The sequence below is a fragment of the Quercus lobata genome, chromosome 5, assembly GCF_001633185.2.
Source record: "Quercus lobata isolate SW786 chromosome 5, ValleyOak3.0 Primary Assembly, whole genome shotgun sequence".
Taxonomy (NCBI): Eukaryota; Viridiplantae; Streptophyta; class Magnoliopsida; order Fagales; family Fagaceae; genus Quercus; species Quercus lobata.
The window spans coordinates 53,589,444-53,611,441 of record NC_044908.1 but is presented as its reverse complement, the minus strand read 5'-3'; the positions used below and the strand labels follow the sequence as shown (position 1 = coordinate 53,611,441).

The 21,998-nt window shown below is 34.1% G+C and overlaps 1 protein-coding gene across 1 annotated transcript; it reads left to right on the top strand.

Moving 5' to 3' along the window:
• The first annotated feature begins 1,978 nt into the window (after window positions 1-1,978).
• On the top strand, window positions 1,979-21,406 carry LOC115988995 (cation-chloride cotransporter 1). Its single transcript, XM_031112635.1, has 13 exons — window positions 1,979-2,345; window positions 4,223-4,372; window positions 4,451-4,529; window positions 5,104-5,195; window positions 9,102-9,216; window positions 10,117-10,217; window positions 10,391-10,452; window positions 11,589-11,813; window positions 12,500-12,614; window positions 16,298-16,492; window positions 19,123-19,523; window positions 19,684-19,845; window positions 20,053-21,406. The coding sequence occupies exons 1-13, from the start codon at window positions 2,185-2,187 to the stop codon at window positions 21,141-21,143; spliced, it is 2,949 nt and encodes a 982-aa protein (XP_030968495.1). The 5' UTR covers window positions 1,979-2,184; the 3' UTR covers window positions 21,144-21,406.
• The last annotated feature ends 592 nt before the right edge of the window (window positions 21,407-21,998 follow it).

Genomic DNA, 21,998 nt, shown 5'->3' with positions numbered 1-21,998 from the left:
TTCTAAAAAGTGAAAAACTAAAAATATTTAAAAGCTATAATAATTAATCATATTGTTGCTCTCCAGGTTGATAACTTGATATCTTTGCATTAATAATTCCTCGTTAATTCTTTGCACAAGAGCTAGTAAGTTACTCAATACTATTTTCTATATATAAAAAATAAAAATTAATTCTCATAAAAAAAAAAAAAATTTTTCTGGTTATGGAGAATTTGGATTCAAATTTCCTACCCTATTGTAATACTAATAATAACAAAAAGATAACTTTTTGTAATTCAACTCTTATCAGTTTCAGACAAACCCAAACACTGCATTAGCATCTTGACTTAATGAATAAGCAACGGCCAACGGGTATGCCATTTCCCCTTTTTGGGCCTGAAGTAAAGGCTTTGTCCAAAATCGGACCATTTAATTCAAGTAAAAGGTGGCAAAAATCAATAAAAATACTATTAAATTTATTTATATATATATTTTTTGGGTTTTGTACTTTACACACACAACTGAGTACCCTAACATGTGAAGTTACAATGATATAATAACAAAATCAAAACAGAAATTCATCTATTGCTTACTGAACCACAAAGTTGCGAATTGCCTTTACTGTGATGGGAAGGGAAAAAAAAAAAATGAAAAAAATGAGAGAGTAGAAAGAAAGAAAAGAAGAATTGCATGCTGTTATTGAAAGCATAATGGACTTATTCAACATGCAAATACCCTTTGAATTTTATTTTATTTAATCAATGCCCCTTGAATTTTAGAACTAAATAATTTTGTAGAATAGTAAGTTACATATTCTCTCCTATATATATATATATATATATTTTTTTTTTTTTTTTGAGATAATATAGATAGAAAACACAAAAAATGAGAAAAGAGAAAGTGAGAAGACAAAACTTATCATCAATGTTTGAAATTAATGTTACATATTCTCTTCTGTGTTATTAACATATTTTTGTAAATATTATTTTCTTAAAATGATAAACATTAAACAAACCTCACAAAATTTATGCATTAGAGTAACTCTACCTCTGCAACCACCACAATCAATGTTAAAGAAGTTGGGATGCCTCCTTTATAATCCATGTTTGCATACCTCCTTTTTAAAGTTGAGAAAGTTGTCAATTATTAATTTCATCACATTAGACTAATGTTACCTCTTTTGATCATTAGTAAGTGATCATTGCACTAAAACATATAAACATAAATACTAAATGACATAATTAAGTATTTCCAACGTAAATGTCTATAGTTGGCTATCAAAAACTTGGATCTCTGTAGTTTAAATTTTTCTTCCTAACTTAAAAATATATAAAAACAACTAAATGCATTTAATTAATAATTAAAAAAATAAAGCGCCACTAAAAAACCAAAACTTTGTAAAATGAATACAATGGGTTATACTATCCCTAATTTTCTTAAGAATTTTCTGTCTTTAGTTTTACCTATTTAAAGAAGAAAAAAAAATCCTGATTATTTAAACAAAATTTACCTAAAATTTAAATTCTGGTAAAACAAACTACTTACTGTAACTAACAAGCAAATTAGGTATGTCTACTAAGAAACTAATAAGTATGTTGATGCACTTACTAATATAGGAATTATTTTGTTATCTAATCACGTATCTTTTGTTTAATCACGAGATGTGGTGAAATGTTGGCCGGCCCTTGATATAATATTTTTTTTTTTTGATAAAGGCCGGCCCTTGATATGGTTGAAAACTTATGTAACAAACTTATTAATAGCTAATTAATCATATATCCTTTGTTATCAAAAGAAGATCATAAATGTTCATTTAGATTGAACCAAAACTTAAGTAACAAGTAACAACTGAAGTAACAAGTAACCAACACTACTATCGCTTGAACCGAAATATCAGCAAAAAAAACCTTCTTCCTTTTTTTTTTTTTTGGATTAATATATAAATATAAATAAACAAATAAAAGAGGTAACATTCCAAATCAAAAAAGAAAAAAAAAAAAACGTTTCTTTTTTCCACATCTGACTATTAATCCAATTCAATTTCAATTCCATTACGTCTCTCTTTCTCTCATCATCTCTATCAAATTCGTGGTCTTAGTTTAGATCTCTCTCTCTCTCTGCTTCGTAATATTGGATCTAAATTCAGTAATTTTGACTAGTATTATTACAATATAGTTTGGATTTTTATTTTTAGATCCGAAGGAAATGGACAATGGCGATATAGAGAATGCGGAGGAAGAATTCCCGGGCCGTATTGGCGCTCGTAAGTACCGACCTGTCGTTGCCAATGATCGCGCTGTGCTCCAAATGTCTTCAATCGATCCTGGATCTTCTTCCTCCTCCGCCGATCACCAAGCTTCTCGCCAGTACTTTCTCTCTCTACAATTGGATTTTTTTTTTTTTTTTTTTTTTTTTTTTGTCGTTGTTGTTGTTGTTGATTTGAATGGTTTGTGAAACTGTGAATGTGTGATGGAGTTCGAAGCAGCTTTACAATCTCTTTTTTCAGTGCTTTAGAAATCTGTTTGGATGGATGCAAAGCAAATCAGGCTGAATTTGATCGAGAAAAAGAAGAAAGGATTGTTGTTTAGGAGGATTGGATTAATGAACAAGAAAATGTTATTTTGTTAGGATGAGTTTTTGGACTTTTTTTTAAAATCTAAAATTTGAACTATCAAATCTAAAATCTGATTACTTTTTTTGGCTGTTCATAGTGTATGTTAGAATAGTCATGTTCTTAATTGAGTTCTTGCACATTTTCTTTACTGGTGGAGCATATTCAAGTGGTCAAAGTCGGAAATTTTTTGATATACATTTTGAGATAGTTTTTTTTGAACTTTTTAACAAATCTAAACTTTGATTATTTGATTGGTTGTTCATAGCGTGTGTTTAGAGTGATCATGTTCTTAATTGAATATTTTTTTCACATTTTCTTTGCTGGACGAGTCTATTGAGTAATGAAGTTAGATTTTTTGTCTGAATTTTGAGATAAAGAGAGCACAAAGAACTTAATATTCGATCTCTTTGATATTTTTTTGGATACGCAGAAATCAGTGACGTGAATTTGGTTCGGTTGTGCTTAAATTATAGGAATGGACTAATAAGATGGTTTTAGAACTAAAGGTTATTTTTTTGGATGAGTTTTGGAACTTTTCTATAAATCTGAACTCTAATGTTAAGAGTAGTCATGTTCTAATTGGCATTTTCTTCACCGGACGAGCCTATTAAGTTGTGAAGTTAGAATTTTTATCTGAATTTTGAGATAAGAGAGCACAAAGAGCTTAATATCCAATCTCCTTGATATATTTTGTATACATACAAATCAGGCGTAAATTTGGTAAATAGAAAACATCGCCTGGGAAAGCCTCACGGCCTGGTGGTCAGTGTAAAAATAATGACATTTTTGGATATGCCACTGCCTGTTTACTAAGATCATCATAGTTTATTAATGTGTGCGTCCCATTATCGCGGAAATATTCCCCCATGGCACACCCAGCATATGGGGCCAAAAATTGCAGAGGAGCAGGATCTGAAGCGGTGGCTGCTACAAGAATGGAATATTCCAAAGCATTTGCTTCTGAAAGAATTTGACCTATTTGTGCCACAGTTGAGCATTTAGGTTTTGCTTTAGATAAAGAAAAGAAAGCATTGTGTTTAGGAATGGATTAAGAAGTTTTTAGAAATAAGTGTTATTAATTTGGATGAGTTTTGAACTTTTTATAAATCTAAACTCTGATTACGTATTTGACTGTTCATAGTGTGTGTTAGAGTAATCATGTTCTTAATTGAGTTTTTGCAAATTTTCTTTACTGGACGAGCCTATCAAGTAGTGAAAGTTAGATTTTTGATCTACATTTTGAGATAAGAGAGCACAAAGAGCATAATATACAATCTCTTTGATATTTTTTGGATGCATAGAAATCAGGCTATGTGACGTGAATTTGGTTAGGTTGTGCTTAATTTAAAAAAAGAAGAAGAAAGCATCGTATTAGGAATGGATTAATAAGAAGTTTTAGAGCAAAATGATATTTGTTTGGATGATTTTTTGAACTTTTTACAAGTCTAAACTTTGATTACTTTTTTGGCTGTTCATATTGCATGTTAGAGTAATCATGTTCTTAATTGAGTTTTTGCACATTTTCTTCACTGGACGAGCATTTTAAGTAGTGAAGTCTGATTTTTTATATACATATTCAGATAAGAGAGCACATTATATATATATATATATTGTTTTTTTTTTTTTCAGAAAAATCAAAGTAGGAAAACAGGCTAATATGGGTGCTGATAGTAATGGAGGATCCTTGCCGGTACATGAACAAGCCAATGGTCCCTCGGGAGAATCAAAATTGGAATTGTTCGGTTTTGATTCTCTTGTTAACATTCTTGGTCTCAAGAGGTAGGTTGCTTTGCTTTTGTTCTTATTGTTTCTGAATTTAATCCATCTTTTTCTCAAAATTCAGTTTATATATTCCAGTATGACAGGGGAGCAGATTCCAGCACCTTCTAGTCCTAGAGATGGTGACGATGTCTCCATTACTCTTGGGTGGCCAAAGGTATATGCTAGTTTCTTGAACATTTATGCTGTTTCCTTGCATAATTTTTTCCCCTGCTGTTTGTTGTGGTATGCTTTGTTTTGATAGAAAATCATAATTTGAAATCACAGCATAAGAACTGATGAAATAACAATGCAGATAACATTCTTTCTTTGTATGTTAACGAAATGGAGATTTAAGAATCTAGGTTCTTATTTGTGGTTTTAATTGAAGAAAGTGTGATATTGTTTGTTATAATCTCTGAAGAAAGTGTGATATTGTTTGTTAAAATCTTAAGAACTGGTCTTTCTTTCCTGGATTTCATTTTCAATAGAGCCTTATTTACCGAGGGAAACTATGCCAAATTATTTTTAAAGATTGAATTTAGAGGTGTGAATCAGGTGTGTATTTGCCTTTTCATATGTTTCTTTTTACTGCTTCCTTCTATTCTAGATGTAACCTATTGCTTTGCTTGAAAACTGTTTGTGACTGAATATTGTATCAGAGTTATCTCTGGTTCATTGACCTTGGGCACTCGTCTGAACTATATTTCTGATGCTTTTTATTTGGTCTTTTGATGTGCTATCATATGCAGCCTGCTGATCCAAAATTTGGTACTCTGATGGGTGTATTTGTCCCGTGCTTGCAAAACATATTGGGAATTATCTACTACATCCGATTTTCATGGTAAGCAATGTTGCTGGAGTTCCTGCTGAGACTAGTTAGTTTCATAACACTTGATACATACATATTCACACACAACTGGTGGGTTATGCATCGCCACCTCCATATTGCTCTTATAAGGGGAAGAGGTGCCATTGGAGAAGAGCTCATTGGTTACATATGTATATATTAATTGATGGGGTCTCACCCTATTTTACGTATAATAATCATATTATTTATAGATCTAAACCGTTCAAACAAATCTTGTTTCTTGATAATTCGATAGTTGCGGGTGAAGCTATTTGAACCTTGGATGTCTCCATTGGAAATACTAGGAGGTGCCAAATCTATAAGCATGACAGTAGATAGTTGTCAAATTTGGCTTAGATCAATGAAGTGACCTATATGTTCATTTATATTTTCGTACTCTGTTTACTTTCGTATATGAAGTGACCCACACAATATAAATGTTTACTTTTTCGTACTCTGTTTCTTTGGGCTCGTATTTGGGGGTGTACGAACTGTACTGCTGTAGCTGATTTTTTAGTTTCTATTTCCTTTAGCTCTTGATCTTCTTGTATTTGTTTCTTTGTTCAAAGTGTTCACCATCGTGAACATGATGTTCAATTTTTTTCAATAAAAGTCTTATTACTTATCAAAAAAAAAAAATGTTCATTTATATTGTGTGGGTGTGCTTCTATAATAAGATAATGTGATACCGCTTCCCACTTTTGGAGCACTTAGGTGAGCATATTGCATATATGAGTTAAAAAAAAAAAAAAAAAATCCTGTGTTGCTTTTAGTAATGTCGAATTTATAATTGTCACTTGGCTATCTAGTGTATAAGAGATGCTAAACCTATTGAATGGTTTGAATTGCAAAAAATTCACCATTATACACGAAAATGGATGAGATCCCATCAACTTTGATGGAGCACTGTTCTATCATAGTTTCTCTCGTATGTGTGTGTATATAGAGAAAGAGAGAGTAGTACGGGCAAGGGTTTTAAAGAAGCAATAAATAACACTTTAGGGTTTAGAGTGCCTGCATAGAATCTGACTGAGAAGAAAAGAGATCTTCTTAGCATCTTTATATGTATAAAAAACATACACTTACACACACATTCAGATGGTCATACATGTGTGTGTGTGTCCATGCACATACATGCACAAATAGAAAGGGTATTCTCTCCTTTTGTGTCATCTTATGAATATCCAAATTAACCATAAAAAAATTACTAGTAGAAGAGCAGAGATATACATCTAAGGCTTATTTAGTCAGAAAAATTAAGAATACCATTTTTTGTTCAGTTCTCTCAACAAATATCTTATTACTTATCAAAGAAAAAAAAACTAAACTACCGTCAATCAACTTCCAACCCATGTTCACTGCCATTTTCTTCTTTAATTTCCCTGTGCTCCTTTCTTCATTTTCAATTTCTCTCCTGCAACTAAATAATTTACCAAATTTATTCATTTAACTTGTTTTATCTTTTATGTTTGTAACTGTAGTAATTCTCAATTATTTTTAAATAGTTAAAAAAAAGACACACATCATGTATGTCCTCATGTAGCGTGTGTTTGTGTGTGCATAGTTTTGTACACACACGCACATACTAGATGGGGGCATATTTATAGAAAAACGTTTATACATACTTATATTGACATAAGCAAAATCATGAAATCTAGATTGGACTCAACCATGACCACTCTTCAGCCAACCCCCCACACCCGCCACCAGCACCACCATAATCAATCATGATTGGCATGCTAGGTTCTTGCCATTTAGCCAAAGTTGGAAATTAACCAGTTAAAATGTGGGACTGAAATTGTGAATGTAATCATTTAATCATAATTCTAACAATCCCCTAATGTTTGGGCCCAAACTCCCCCTTGATAATTGAGGCCCAACATGTGAAATTTTTAACAATTTTAAATGGGATATAGAGTGGAGACATGGATCGAACTTAGGACTTCATGCTCTGATACTATGTTAAGTTACCAATTGTCCCAAGTGGTTAAGCTGTTAGGAAATTGTAAGTTTAGTCATTTGACTATAATTCTAACATATAAAACAATGGATAGGGGCAAAACTGCCATTTTTCTTTGTTGGTTTGACTATTTATGAAGAAAGATGTAAGGAGAATTGTGTGATTGTGTGATTATATGCTTCATGCAGTAGGCTACTGTGTGATCTTGTATTCAAGTAGATCATGTTTGATATATAATCAGAGTTTAATTCTTACATATCATTGCTTGATAATTGATTTTTACTTTCTAGGTGCATGTGAGCTTAAACTAATAAATTGTAGTGTTCTTAAAGGGAAGACATATATATATATATATATATATATTTGTGTGGATAAGTAATGTAAAATTTCATTGATATCAAAAAATAGAGTTACCCAAGTATACAGGAAGTATACAATAGGGGACCATACAATCAATCTTGCGAATTACATAAGATACTTATATCTTTTACCAAGCTACTTGAAGTCTCTGCTTAAGATCTTCATTTTAACTAAAGATAGAAAAAGGATGGACTAGTGTAAGGCTTATGAAAGAGATTGGGGGGGGGGGGAGGGATATCCTAGAAAAGTAGGTGGATGAAAGGGTGGAAGCTATTTAACATCCTTGTTAAGGGAAGTAATCTTATTAGATTTAGGAGAATTTTGGAAGTTTCAAGATTTTGAAGAGAAAACAAAGTAGACTATGAAAATAAATAATTCTAGAGGCTCTTTATCTGTGTAGACTACAAAGATGAGCGCCATTTGTTTTTGTCAAGTTGACTGTAAGGTGTAAACCTTTTTGTTAAGAAAAAATAAATTTCCCCATCTATTTAATGGACTAAATAACAGAAAGGAGGCACGCCTATAATATAATTAAAAAAAAAAAAAAACCTATAATGAAGTTTACTATTATAGAAAGAAAAGGCAGTTTTAGTTGACACCGCAATGTTGCAATTTGGAAGATTGTGCTACATTGCTTAATGTGGTGCATTTTGAGGAAGAGAAATGCTAGAAATTTTGAGGATGTTGAGTGGTCTCTCATTGAGCGTAAATCCATTTTCTTTTCTTCTTTGCTGGAATGGGCTAGAGCTCTCCAAGTTTTCCCTTGTGTTTCCTTTTTAGATTTGTTAGAGTTTTGTTCTTTGAGATGTTGATGTTGATCTTTCTTTGTATGCCCCTTGTACACTTGGAAGTTTTGCTAATTCAATAAAAGTTTGTTACTTATAAAAAAATAAAACTGTTATAGAAAGAAAAGCTCCAAGGTGGAAAAAAGTCAAGTAGGAGCTTTCCAAGTATGCCTGGACTAAATAACAACATTTGGTTATTTGGCAGATTGAAACCATCGAAAGATGGCTGACATTATTGTCTAAATTGCAAATGGACCTTGTTATGTCTACATGTTTATTGTTTATAACTTTTCCTAGATTGAAAGAATGGTTCTACCAAAATAACAATTACATGTCCACATGTGAATTGAGTGTTCCTTAATGTACTTGCAGTGTTTGAGGTATTGGTGTTTGATTTATACATGGCTCCATTGAGGATGTTCTCTTCTTGTGTTGAGAATTAGTGAGTCATTATTTTAAGGCTGCTTGTAAATTCCCCATGCGGCTGTACCAGGCATTTATTCACATTTGTTAGGGTGGTAATTTTGTAAGGGGGAGGGCTACCATTCCTGGGTTTGTGTTGAAGAACTCATTCTATGTTTGTTATGGGTAATTTATCAGGTAGCATAATAATGTAACCTGGATCTCTCTATAGTGACTAATTTTGACTGGATACTGATGATCATAATTACTTTACCTGTATGTCCTTCTTGTGGTTGTTTTTTTTGGGTAAATGATTGAATTCAATGTGTTGCCTTTCTTGTTTGACCAACTATTTTGTCAGTGATTTCTTTTTTCAAATTATGAGCATTGCAGGATTGTTGGTATGGCTGGCATAGGCGAGTCATTGTTGCTGGTGTCTTTTTGTGGTTTGTGTACTTTTCTGACTGGAATATCACTGAGTGCTATTGCAACTAATGGTGCGATGAAGGTAGATGATGTTTGCAATCTACTTGCTACTTTACCAGATTTGCTTGCCTCTTTTTGCCTCTGGGGTGATGATTATGAATGTCAATGAAAGCAAAAACCACTAGCTATTCCAAATATATTAATTGATCATGCTTGAGAGGAGCAGGTGTTATTTCTGGGATGTCAGTTTTGACAAATTATCCGCAAGTACTTTTCTATATCTTACTTGTTGGTTTCAATATGTTATTTTGTGAGTCAAGAAAAAATTGGGTAGGTTATTATTTCTTTGTGTAAATTTGCGAGGGAATTGAGGGACTTCTCTCTCTCTTCCTGATCGTTAAATATAACTCGCACACTCATATGGGATTGAACTATTCACTGCTTATTTATGGAGAGAGGAGATGCTATTTGGCCCTAAGATCATTGGGGACATTTTTGATGAGGGAAAACACATTTATTCTTTAATGTGTTTTATTTTGTACTGGGATACACTAGTGCAGATTGGTACAAAGTATTTAAAACCTGTGGATTAGATGATCAAGTGATGATGCAACACACACACTCACTCACATAGACACAAGATATTCACAGGGTTTTTGCACATATTTGGGTTTATAATTATATACATTATTGTTCAAGTGTTCTGCTGCATTATATTGTTTATTGCAAAACCTCACCTTTGGAATGCCTATTCATATTAAAATTTGCTCCTGTTGATTTCACCAAAGAGATCATGTTGGAATTAATGATAAAATGTTCTTGGAGGGTTTTGCTCGTTCCTCTTTTTTGGAATTTTTAGATCTTTGTAATTTTGTTTATATCTGTGTTGCTCTTGTATACTTCCCATGTACTAGGGCTTTACCCTATTTTCTTTTTCAATAGAACTTTTATTACTTATAAAAGAAATTTACTTTGCTTCTAGGGTGGGGGACCGTACTATCTCATTGGTCGTGCCCTTGGTCCAGAGGTTGGAGTTAGCATTGGACTATGTTTTTTCCTTGGGAATGCAATTGCTGGAGCCCTGTAAGTGTATTCTATGAACTTAGCTGTGATAATGGCATAATATATATGGTTGAGGTCCTTAAGAATGATAGTCTTTAGGCATGCCATTAATGTGTTCTCTATATTTTGCTTGATTTATGATATGAAAACATTACTGTTGTTAACTTTGCATTTTCATGTGCTTCTGGTACTAGGTATGTGTTGGGAGCTGTAGAAACCTTTCTGAAAGCTGTGCCAGCTGCTGGGATTTTTAGAGGTTACCATGAGATTTTGCTAGTTGACTGCATCCTTTTTTAGATAGCATGAGACTACCAATTGTTGACAGTTGATGTTTTGCACTTTGGTTTTTTTAATAACTGTGTGGTATTGGTACTGTCATTGCAACTCCGAACTTCTGGCCTGATACCAAGTTTGGTGTGAATTGGTGTGCGGTCCAGCATATCTTTAATACTGTGTTTTTTTTTATTTTATTTATTTATTTTTTTTATATAATAATTTTAAATTGGTAACTTTCACAGGACCCAATGGGTCTTAAGTGCACGACCTCACTTTCCACCTAGCACTTGCAAGAGGAAGAGGTGCCAGTTGAGCTTTAGCTCATCGGACTAATAGTAGAGATATAGTAAAAGTTGTGTTGATGCCAAGAGCCTTATAGCTCAATTGGCATCTCTCTATGCACAAACTGCTTGGGGGATTAGGAGAGAAGGGGTTCGAGCTGCGAGGTTGGCAGCACATTATTGTATTTTTTTTTTTTTCTAACTGTCTCAAAAAATAAATAAATAGCTGATGTGGCATCATTATTTTAAGGTTGTTACTTATATAAAAATAGTAAAAGTTGTGTTGATGATATCGTAATAATTTTGAATCTAGTGTCTTCTTCTCATTTGAAAAAAAAAAAAAAAAAAAAAAAAAAAAAAAACAAAAAACAAAATCCACTGTCTTCACCTTGACAGATGAAAAGATTTTCCTATCATGGAAATGGTTGTGCTATTTGAACTGTTACAGAATTTTGACATTTGATGTAGGACATGGAGGATCTTTCATAAAAGGCGCATTTTGTAATTCTTCCTTCTCTTTTGCACGTGTTCACCTTGCTTCCCTAAAACAATAAAAAATGTAGCATCTTTAAAAAAAATAATAATAAAAGAATGCACCCACCACATTTTTTTCTGTGTGAATGTACAAAAGCTTTTATGGTTCTTCTATATGACTATCCATTATGTTTGCTTTCTCTGAGGTTTGCAGTTGCACTCTGTATACTTAAACCCAATCACACTCTATATAGTTAAATTGTTGGCAGTTGTTTTTATTGCACAAATAAGCAAAATGTACCGTTCAAATATATTAAAATTGTATCTTGTAATATTTATAGGTTTCTTGTTGTTAATGCAGAGACTGTCACAAATGTTAATGTGACAACATTTGAGCGGGTAGAAAGTCCTAGTCCACATGACCTGCAAGTTTACGGGATTGTTGTGACTATTGTCCTATGCTTTATTGTGTTTGGTGGTGTGAAAATGATCAATCGGGTTGCACCTGCTTTCCTTATACCTGTTCTATTCTCCCTATTCTGCATATTCATAGGGGTCTTTTTGACAAGGAAGGATCATCCTGCAGGTGAGTGTATTTTTTATGTTTTTCAATTTGGGAATTGGTCTCTCTCTCTCTCTCTCTATATATATATATGTGTGTGTGTGTGTGTGTGTGTGTGTGTATTATTTAACATCACACTGTAGTGCACATGATAGCGATGCTATGAGTCTCTTGTAGTTGAGAGCATCAATAGACACATTGAAGTAGCTTTTGGGAGAATTTTGTTACATGTCCTTATTTAGTTAATCCTCGTGGGACCCAAATCAATGTCTAGAAGTGAAAAGTGGGCAAGGGTTAGTTAGGGCGTTCCCTGTAAGCGATGCACTACATCTGTACTTTTTTATATTTTGTTTAAAAAAAATATTGATTAATACTTGGGGGCCTAAGGCAATTGCCTCACTTGTCTATATACTGGAGCTGGCCCTACATATACGCACATACACACGTTTACATTCATTGTTATGTGTTGCATTTTTGGCTAATGATTCAAATATCAATTACGTAATAGGCAGGTGGTCTGCTTATGATATGAGGTCAGGTACTTTGATTGTCTTTATTTTGTGTGTCGCCATTTTTACATTTGTAGCTTTCGCCTTTAATTCTTATTAGATATTTGTGCTGCTGATTCTTTTATCCTTTTTCTGCTCATTCTGGAATTTATTTGGTGGAGGGGTCAATAAAGTTATCTTCTCTTGCAATCTTTGGAACAGTTGGAATAACGGGCTTGAGTTTGGACACTTTTAAAGACAACTGGAGTCCAGGTTATCAGAATACCAACGAAGCTGGAGTTCCTGATCCCGAAGGAACTGTTTACTGGAATTTTAAGTAAGCTATGACCCTAATTTCTTATGCCAATGTTATCAGATAAATGCCTCGTTTGTCTATTATATCACTTAGGGATCCAATGCTATTTCTACAACATATTTTAGGATTGTCTCAGCTTTAGAGTTTGGTGGATTGTTTGGCCTCCAGATTATTTATCCCTAGTCATAAGTTGATGATTTAATGACACTTTCAGTCATTTAAGAAAAAAACCTTAGCAATGATGGGGCTATACACCCACATGTCACTCAATATCTTTTTATTGGGTTTAAATTTTACAAATCTACCATTGGATTACATTTTCTTTTTATATCCTCCATGCTTGCAAAATTTCCAGAAGATCAAAAATAATAGATATGTCATCAATCAATCATTCAAATTGCAAGTTTTTATAGTCTAAAATTTTGCATAAAAAATAAGTTTATAGATCATATAGTAAATAATATTTGATTGACCCAAAATTTGACATGTGTGTAAAGAGCGTAAAGAATTCAACAATTAGATTTTCAAAATATGTAATAATGTTAATTTTTTTGAAGGAAGTTGTAGTCTTAGGCCACAACCAAGTTTGTAGCCAAACATATCGTGCTTTGCCATCATTATAAGAGAATTAGGAGTTTCCATTTGGTCCTAGTTTTACATTTAACTCTATTAATAACGTGACTAGTTGTGAGATATCAAATCAGTTTTTTATTTTATTTATTTGTTTATTTTTTTAGTAAATTGCTGCTTAGGAACTATGTATAGTTATTAAAGGTGCTATGCACACAAATTTTAGAGCAGGATCCGTTCTCAAATTTTCAGACACCACCTTACATGCTAATCTCATAAAAAGAAATGACTGTTTAAGAAACTTAAGTTGGGAAATGATTAAGAGGTAAACTAGGAAAAGAAAAATGAAAAGTCCAGTATTTATATAATTTATAAAAGAACTAAGAAAAGACTACTATATGCCAAGGACAACAGGAATCTGAAAAGAAATGAAGGAATCTGAAAAAAGAGAGAGGAAGAGACTTGGAAAAGAAATTAAAACAAAATAAAAAAAGGAACTGAGAAACACTGAAAAGGTAAGGAACAGACAGAGAAGAAGAAGGAACAGAGAGAGAGAGAGAGAGAGAGAGAGAGAGAGAGGGGAAAGTGTCGTCTCCTCTTGTACCTTCTGTTCTTTAGTGAATCCTTTACCTTTCAACTTCATATTCTCTCGATTCAGTCGATAGTATTTCAACTTAACATAGAATGACTATTTTTTGGTGCAGCGACATTTTTAGCAAGTAGGTAATCTGTGGTCGCTTTAGGTGTGCTTATGTGAAATTGCCTTGTGTTGGCTATGAAAAACTCTAGACTTGTGCTGCATTGTGCCTTTACTTAATGATGTAGGATAAATTGGGGAATTTTTCTACGTGTGCTTTTGCTGGGTTTAGGGTTAGGAGAATTTATGGATCTAGGGTTTAGGAATTTTTGAAGAAAGGATTATGGGATTGTGTTAGGGCTTTGGAATTATAGGTGGTTTGATGGCTATTTAGTAGAACAAAGTGTGTTGGGGTTTTGATAGGTAAAAGAAAATATATTTGATTTAGAGTTGAAAAGAGCTAAGAGGAAAGGGTTTTGGGATTGTGTTGAAGAAAGTGTTATGGGATGGTGTTAGGACTTACAAATTAAAGGTAGTTTGATGAGTTATTTGATGGCTATCTAATAGAAGTGTGGGATTTTAGGGTTTTTATAGGTAAAAGAAAAAGAATTGTTTTAGGGTTGAAAAGACGTAAGAAGAAATACATCTTCACCGATTGTCCCAAAAGCTTAATTTATTGGGATATGGTAAATTTAATTATTTAACCACGTAATTCTAACACTCCCCCCTACTTATCCAAAAAAAAAAAAAAATTCTAACACTCCCCTTCACGTGTGAGCCGAAACTACCTTATAATAAATGAGGCCCAGCATGTGAGAATTTAAATGGAAGGTAGAGTGAAGGAGTCAAAGATTGAACTCAGGATCTTATGCTATAATATTATGTTAATTTACTAATTATCCCAAAAGTTTAAGCTATTGGGATATGGTAAATTTAATCATTTAACTACACAATTCTAACAATTTCAATAGATCTTTGTAATAACAGAGGAATGGAAAAAGAGGTGGTATGTCTTAGAAAATACTTGGGAAAACATACCTAAGATGGAATGCTTTCTTAGGCATTTTTGCAATATGTTCTAATCCAAGTGACCTGTTGATAATGCTTCAAACAAATATTTCTTGTGTTATTCTTTTCTTGGGATATTGCAGCCTGATTTTGTAGGCAAACAAGACTCTTGGATTGCCTGGCATGGGAGTTTTGAAATGACACCCCCCCCCCCCCCTAGCGCGCGGGCGATGTAGGATTTTAGGAATTCAACACTAAGTTAGGATTCTTGATGAGATCTTGAAGGGTTCTTGAATGGGGTTTGATGTTTAAGGGTTCTTGTGTGCTAATCAATAAAAAGTCTGGACCTTGAAGGAGTTTGATGGCTGTTTGGTGTTAACACAGTGAATAAAGAAAGATAAACCCTAGGCAATTACACCTAGGTTTCCTAAACAGTTACACTTAGGAACGAGAAGGCAATCCCACCCTCAAAGTTTGAAACTAGCTACTGGAATTAAAAACAATCTCACTATGAATGTTATAGATTCCGATAAAGCCCTTTATTTAGGCTCACTCCAATCAATATTTATTATTCTTACCTTAAAAAAAAAACCTTTATATAGGCTATTGCTAAATTAGTAAATCCTTTCCTTAAAGTACTAGGATGTGTAAATATCCTATTTTTGAAAAGACTAGGACTACTAATAACTATAGAAAAGTACTTAAGAACTTCTAAACCAAATAAGAAAAGGACTTAAAACACAAATAAGACTTTGGTACAGCCAATGACAACCAGAAAATTAAGACCTTACAGATTCCCTTATTCTTGTTAAACTTAATTAAAATTGATCCAGCGGCAAATGAACAATAAAATAAGACTAAATTCAACCTACTTTAACTAAGAAAGGTCCCAAGAAAGTTTTCCATTATCTGAAATATCCCAAATTAATGCTTGAGCACTAGAACCAGCTTTGCCCCGTTGCTTGTAAGTCTCAGAGTGGGCTGCCAATTATGAAACTCATCATCCCCCCATGTGCATGCGGGTAGATGGGCAATATATATATATATATATATATATATCGCCTGCCCTGTCTTAACTTGCAACAATTGTGTGCATGACAATCAGGTTTTTATTTTCATTTTTATATTTTAAATGGTTCCCCTTCCCAAAAAAAACCAGCAATAACAAAAAAGTCTTTCTTTTAAAAGGGTCTAGAAGATGAGAAGTGGAAAATGAGGTCATGAGGTTCAATGAAGCCATATCTAATTTTTGTATTTAATTATCAAAAAAAGAAAAGAAAAAAAAGAGTCTGGAATTGTTTGCACTTTGCATGCTTGTTTAAGATAATGAATTTATTGAGAACCGAGCATCCAGATCCTTGGATCATAGTAAAATGTAGAATGCTGTGAAATTTTAGTTGTATTGTCTCAAAAGTTGTTTCCTTTGTGGGTAAACTTTTTGTGATCCAGGATTTCTCTGAAGCATAGCTATAAATTTATTAAAAATGAAATGGAATTATTTATTTCATGGTGTTTCTTACCTCATGTTTTCTTTTCTTACATTTTTCAGTGCATTGGTCGGCCTCTTTTTCCCTGCTGTAACAGGAATTATGGCGGGTTCAAATCGATCAGCTTCACTGAAAGATACTCAGCGTTCAATTCCCATTGGAACATTGTCTGCGACTCTTACAACTACTGTAATGTATCTCGTTTCTGTGTTTTTGTTTGGAGCCCTTGCCACCAGAAAGAAGCTATTGGCAGACAGGTATTTATATTTCTTTTAAGTTGTTGCGCACGCAGTTCCTTTTTCTTTTCTGCTAATGAGCTATCTCAAATTCAATTGACACTTCCTTGTCCACAAGAATGGGTGGATGGTTAGGTTGTGTGTTAAAAATCTCTTGGTTTCTTGTGTAACTTTAGTTACCAACAAAAATAAATAAAAAATCTTTTTTCTTTCTCTCTCCCCCTTGCCTTTGACATCAGATTTCTAATGATATTCATATCAAAAGTTTAATAAATTGCATATATTCCAATTATTTTCAGCAGCTACTTGTATTCAATTATGAGGCAAATCCATGAGCCATATACCTTGTGAAGCCGTCTGTTTATCTATGTTGACTGATTAAGAATTGAAATAAAATTTGTAGTTCTAAATTGCTGCATTTGTATGATTTAAAATGTTGCAAAGGTACTATCATCCTTTTCGCTATTTGGAGAATGTATTCCTCCATACTCCAAATGTGCATGAGAACTATGTAACCAACTGTTGCATAGAATCAGATTTCCATAACCTAGGGCTTGTATTTATTTTACGTCACCCAAGTATCATGTTTCTACTTACTCTGGTCTGTGCAAAGTAATTTGTAAGAAGTGTTAAATCTTGCATAAACCAAAGTGCAGTAGACAACCATGTTGACTGTTCCATAAACTTCTTTCTTTTAACAAAGCGACCAATCCGAAAGGGCAGATCATGGCATTTAAAAGCTCAAATCCAATTTTTTTGTCAAAAAATAATGGATGAAAAGCACAGAAAAAGAAAAAAAAATGAGAGTAAAAAAATAGAGCAGTTTCAAGAGGGTCACTTACCTTACTACCATGTTAGAGTTTGACATCCAAGGGAAGAAGCAAAGATAATTGGATGAAAGTGATAGGATAATTGATTGCTCAGAAGATTTTAACTCTTTTCAGTCATATATTGGAAATTTTAGCCAGGAGGCTTTGGAAGAGTTGACTATATTTCTTCTTTCTTTATTATTATCTTTTCTGCTGTAATGTGTTGTTTCTCTTGTTTCTCTTCGTCATTACTTGCCTAAGAAGCACAAACACTCCAAAATACCCATCATGCACATGTCAAACACATGTTGAACACCAACACATGCGTGTCCCCGGAAGGAAGAAATAGATGTTTTATTTTAAAAATTCCTTTGACTTTAGGTATGGTTTTAAAGATTTTAATAGTTATTTATTTTGAAAACTTAATTTTAACATCAAAAAAATGAGAGGTCGGGCCTTGGTGTGATGACCAGTGTCTTCCATCAAAAGCAGTAAGTCGTGGGTTTGAGTTTGGGAATTAGCCTTTCCAAATAAAATTGGGAATAAGGTGCCTACTATGACCTCTCCTGGACTGCGCAAAATAGGAGCTTTGTGCACTAGGTATTACGTTTTTAATATAAACATAAAATATGCCTAAAAATAAATAAAATATACATAAGAGAAATGCTATATTCACAACATTTCTCAACATTTTCACAACAAATTTTAATGGATAGGTTGTTATTAGCTACTATGGGTGGATAAAAAGGTAATTTAAGTGGTAGATTCAAATTAGAATCAATAATAACTTAACACCTATGACTTGTTGTAGAAGTGTTGTGAAAATGTTTTGGACATAACATTTCTATATGCAAAAAGATATAATAATGAAGTAACATATCCGCACCATGTCACGTCCTACTTTTTTAAGAATTACCATGTCGTCATGTCTTGTGTCGTGTCCATGTCCATGCTACTTATTTGCAAAGCCTTTTGGGTTGATAGAAGCTGTAAGGTTTAAAATATTCTTCAAATAGAAAAATTAATTACTTGGTATATCCATGAAGAATACAAGACATTAACTTGCTGATATTTTACTTTTATTTTTTAAATATGGATAATTATCTCTATAGAATAATCTTAGCAACCTTGTAGAATAACCTGTCTGCAGGAGTTAGATATTGTAAAGAATGCCATGAAGAATATATTAAAGATCCAAATACGTACATTATTCTTAGAAAACCTGGATGGATAAGTAATAAATCCACTTGGTTTCACACTTGGTGCAATCTAAGTTAGGTCATCATTCTCTTTGGTTTGCACAACCAAGAAATTATTCCTAGGGTTTACAAGAGGATTAAAAATATGAGATACTTAAACGAATTGCTCCTATATCGCGCATGGTACATCCTTCTCTTTGACATTCTTTCAACTGGAAATATTTTATGAATCATAAATAACTACATCTAGTCAAATATTGCTGAATAGTTTATGATGGTGTCTTCTTATCACTAATCTGTCGTCTGCAGCACCCAGCAGCACCTAGTTAGGGGTTAAACAGCTGGCTTAGTTGCCCTTGGTCCTGTTTATTATTATCTCTACTAGCCTTCCATGTGACCTGTTGGCTGTGTGGGGATCACAAAGTAAAAGGTCCATGGTTTGAGGACTGGTAGAAAAAAGAAAACTTCTTTTGGTAACTGTCTTGTGTCAGTTTTGAGAGTGCATATTCGTATTACTTTTTTTCAGGTTTTAAGACTTACATTTTAACGTGTATGTTAAAAAGAAAATGTTTTCATGAATTTGAGTTAATAAACTTCTTTTAACCGTATGAACTTTGAAAAGTGAAATCAAGTTTTTATGCAGGTTACTTACAGCTACAATTGCTTGGCCTTTCCCGGTCATTGTTTACGTTGGAATCATTCTTTCAACATTAGGGGCTGCTCTTCAGAGCCTGACAGGTGCCCCACGCCTTCTTGCAGCAATAGCCAATGACGACATCCTGCCTATTCTTAACTACTTCAAGGTTGCAGATGGGAATGAGCCCTACATTGCTACCCTCTTTACTGCATTCATCTGTATTGGGTGTGTCGTAATTGGGAACCTGGATCTTATCACACCGACTATAACTATGTTTTTCCTTCTGTGTTATTGTGGTGTGAACTTATCTTGCTTCCTTCTGGATCTTCTAGATGCTCCCAGCTGGCGTCCTCGGTGGAAATTTCACCACTGGAGCCTCTCTCTTCTTGGAGCGTCACTTTGTATAGGTATGCTTCCTTGTCATGTATCTTATTTGTGATTTTGTTTTCTGATTATCTAGTTTTTGGGTGCACAGGTCATAGCCATGTGTATTTATGTGTGTGCAGCCAGTCTGGTTTGATATACTCTGACTGTCATACTTACGTGGTTCTTTTGTTTTGCATGCAGTGATTATGTTCTTAATCTCTTGGGCATTCACTATAGTGTCCCTAGCCCTTGCAAGCCTTATATATTATTATGTGAGTCTTAAAGGAAAGGCTGGGGACTGGGGTGATGGTTTCAAGAGTGCATATTTTCAACTAGCTCTCCGCAGTCTCCGGTCACTGGGAGGTGTGTATACTTCTGAGAAGACTATACCATGACCTCTTATTACTCTTCATTAGTGATTTCCCATCCTCATTGAATTGTGAAAGGTACCCTGTGCCAATTTTTTAAAAGTTGGGTGGGGCCTGTAATCCTTTGGTCTGTGTATGTATGTATCATGAATGCATATATGTCTGTTCCAATATTGTAATTTAATTATCGTTATTTTTGCAGCAAACCAAGTGCACCCAAAGAATTGGTATCCAATCCCCCTGGTATTTTGCAGGCCATGGGGGAAACTGCCAGAAAATGTACCTTGCCATCCAAAACTTGCTGATTTTGCGAACTGCATGAAGAAAAAGGGCCGAGGAATGTCTATCTTTTTCTCCATACTAGATGGAGACTATCATGAATGTGCTGAAGATGCTAAGACTGCCTGCAAGCAGCTCGCTACCTACCTTGATTACAAGCGTTGTGAAGGTGTGGCAGAGATAGTTGTGGCGCCTAGTATGTCTGAAGGCTTCCGTGGCATTGTTCAAACCATGGGCCTTGGTAATCTAAAGCCAAACATTGTTGTGATGCGTTACCCTGAAATATGGCGTCGTGAAAACTTAACTGAAATCCCTGCTACCTTTGTTGGAATAATAAATGACTGTATTGTTGCAAACAAGGCTGTTGTTATTGTTAAGGGTCTTGATGAGTGGCCCAATGAGTATCAGAGACAGTATGGTTCCATAGATCTGTATTGGATTGTGAGAGATGGTGGTCTCATGCTGCTTCTCTCTCAGCTCCTTCTCACTAAAGAGAGCTTCGAGAGTTGTAAGATTCAAGTCTTTTGCATTGCAGAGGAAGATACTGATGCTGAGGCGCTCAAGGCTGATGTGAAGAAGTTTCTTTACGATCTTCGGATGCAAGCTGAGGTGATTGTTATAACGATGAAATCGTGGGATTCACAGGCAGAGGGTGGGTCTCAGCCAGATGATTCAATGGAGGCATTCACTGGTGCGCAACAGCGGGTTGCTACATACTTAGCTGAGATGAAGGCAGTGGCTGAGAAAAATGGGACCCCACTAATGGCTGATGGAAAGCCAGTTGTTGTGAATGAGCAGCAGGTGGAGAAGTTTCTTTACACTACTCTGAAGTTAAATTCAACGATACTAAGATACTCAAGAATGGCTGCAGTTGTGCTTGTGAGCCTACCGCCGCCTCCAGTGAACCACCCGGCATATTTCTACATGGAGTACATGGATTTGTTGGTAGAGAATGTTCAAAGGCTTTTGATGGTTAGAGGATACCGTAGAGATGTGGTAACTCTGTTCACATAGTTGTCAGTGGACTGCAATTCTGGACCGTAATTACTACATTGTTCATATTATTATTATTATTTTTTGTTCCCCCCTCTCTAATTTTTGTAGTTTAAATGTTACATTTATTCTTTTTTTTTTTCTCTCTTGCAAAAAGCGGTATTTTGTTATTTCATTCACTAATGTAGAAATTTTGGAATGACTGGTTCTTTTGGGGGAACTTTATAATTTTAGTAAAAAGTTTAGAATCAAATTTCACAGAATTGAGACAATCTTTCTTTGAACTACAACATACATTTGATTAATATTTAAGATTTCTCTTTACGTGGCAACCATTTTGATGGAGCATCTCTCTCTCTCTCTCTCTCTCTCATACACACACAAGTCATTCAGAGATTTTTCTGTCGTTTTAAAGTTTTACTTAATAACCATTGATTGAAACTTGAATGCGCATGTATATTATTATAGTATCATACTAAAGCTATAACTGATTCGTGGTGCCAATCCGGATATTATCTTTTTATCAGAAACAAAAATTAAAACTCCAAAGGTGAAGAGAATTTGTGATAGATTAAAGTTTGTAGATTCTTGGTGTGTTGATTCAGTTGGGAAATCTGGTGGTCTTGCTCTTTTTTGGAGAATGGGTGTGGATATAGATGTGGTTTTCTCTGATAAGAATATGATAGTTGCTCTGGTATATTCGGACCCCCCTGATTTAGGATTCATTGGTACTTCCTTCACATGGTCAAATAAAAGAGAAGGTCTAGCCAACATAAGAGAAAGATTGGATCAGTGTTTGTGTGATCAAGGTTGGCAGACCTTATTCCCCAAGGCTGGGGTTAGACATCTTTGTAAGTCTAATTCGGACCATAATCC

Bases quoted from the DNA above. Each gene is read 5' to 3' on its own strand.
- LOC115988995 (XM_031112635.1), top strand. From the start codon at position 2,185: ATGGACAATGGCGATATAGAGAATGCGGAGGAAGAATTCCCGGGCCGT. The intron at 4,373-4,450 runs GTAGGTTGCTTT...TATATATTCCAG, and splicing joins AACATTCTTGGTCTCAAGAG to TATGACAGGGGAGCAGATTC. The intron at 10,218-10,390 runs GTAAGTGTATTC...TTCTGGTACTAG, and splicing joins AATGCAATTGCTGGAGCCCT to GTATGTGTTGGGAGCTGTAG.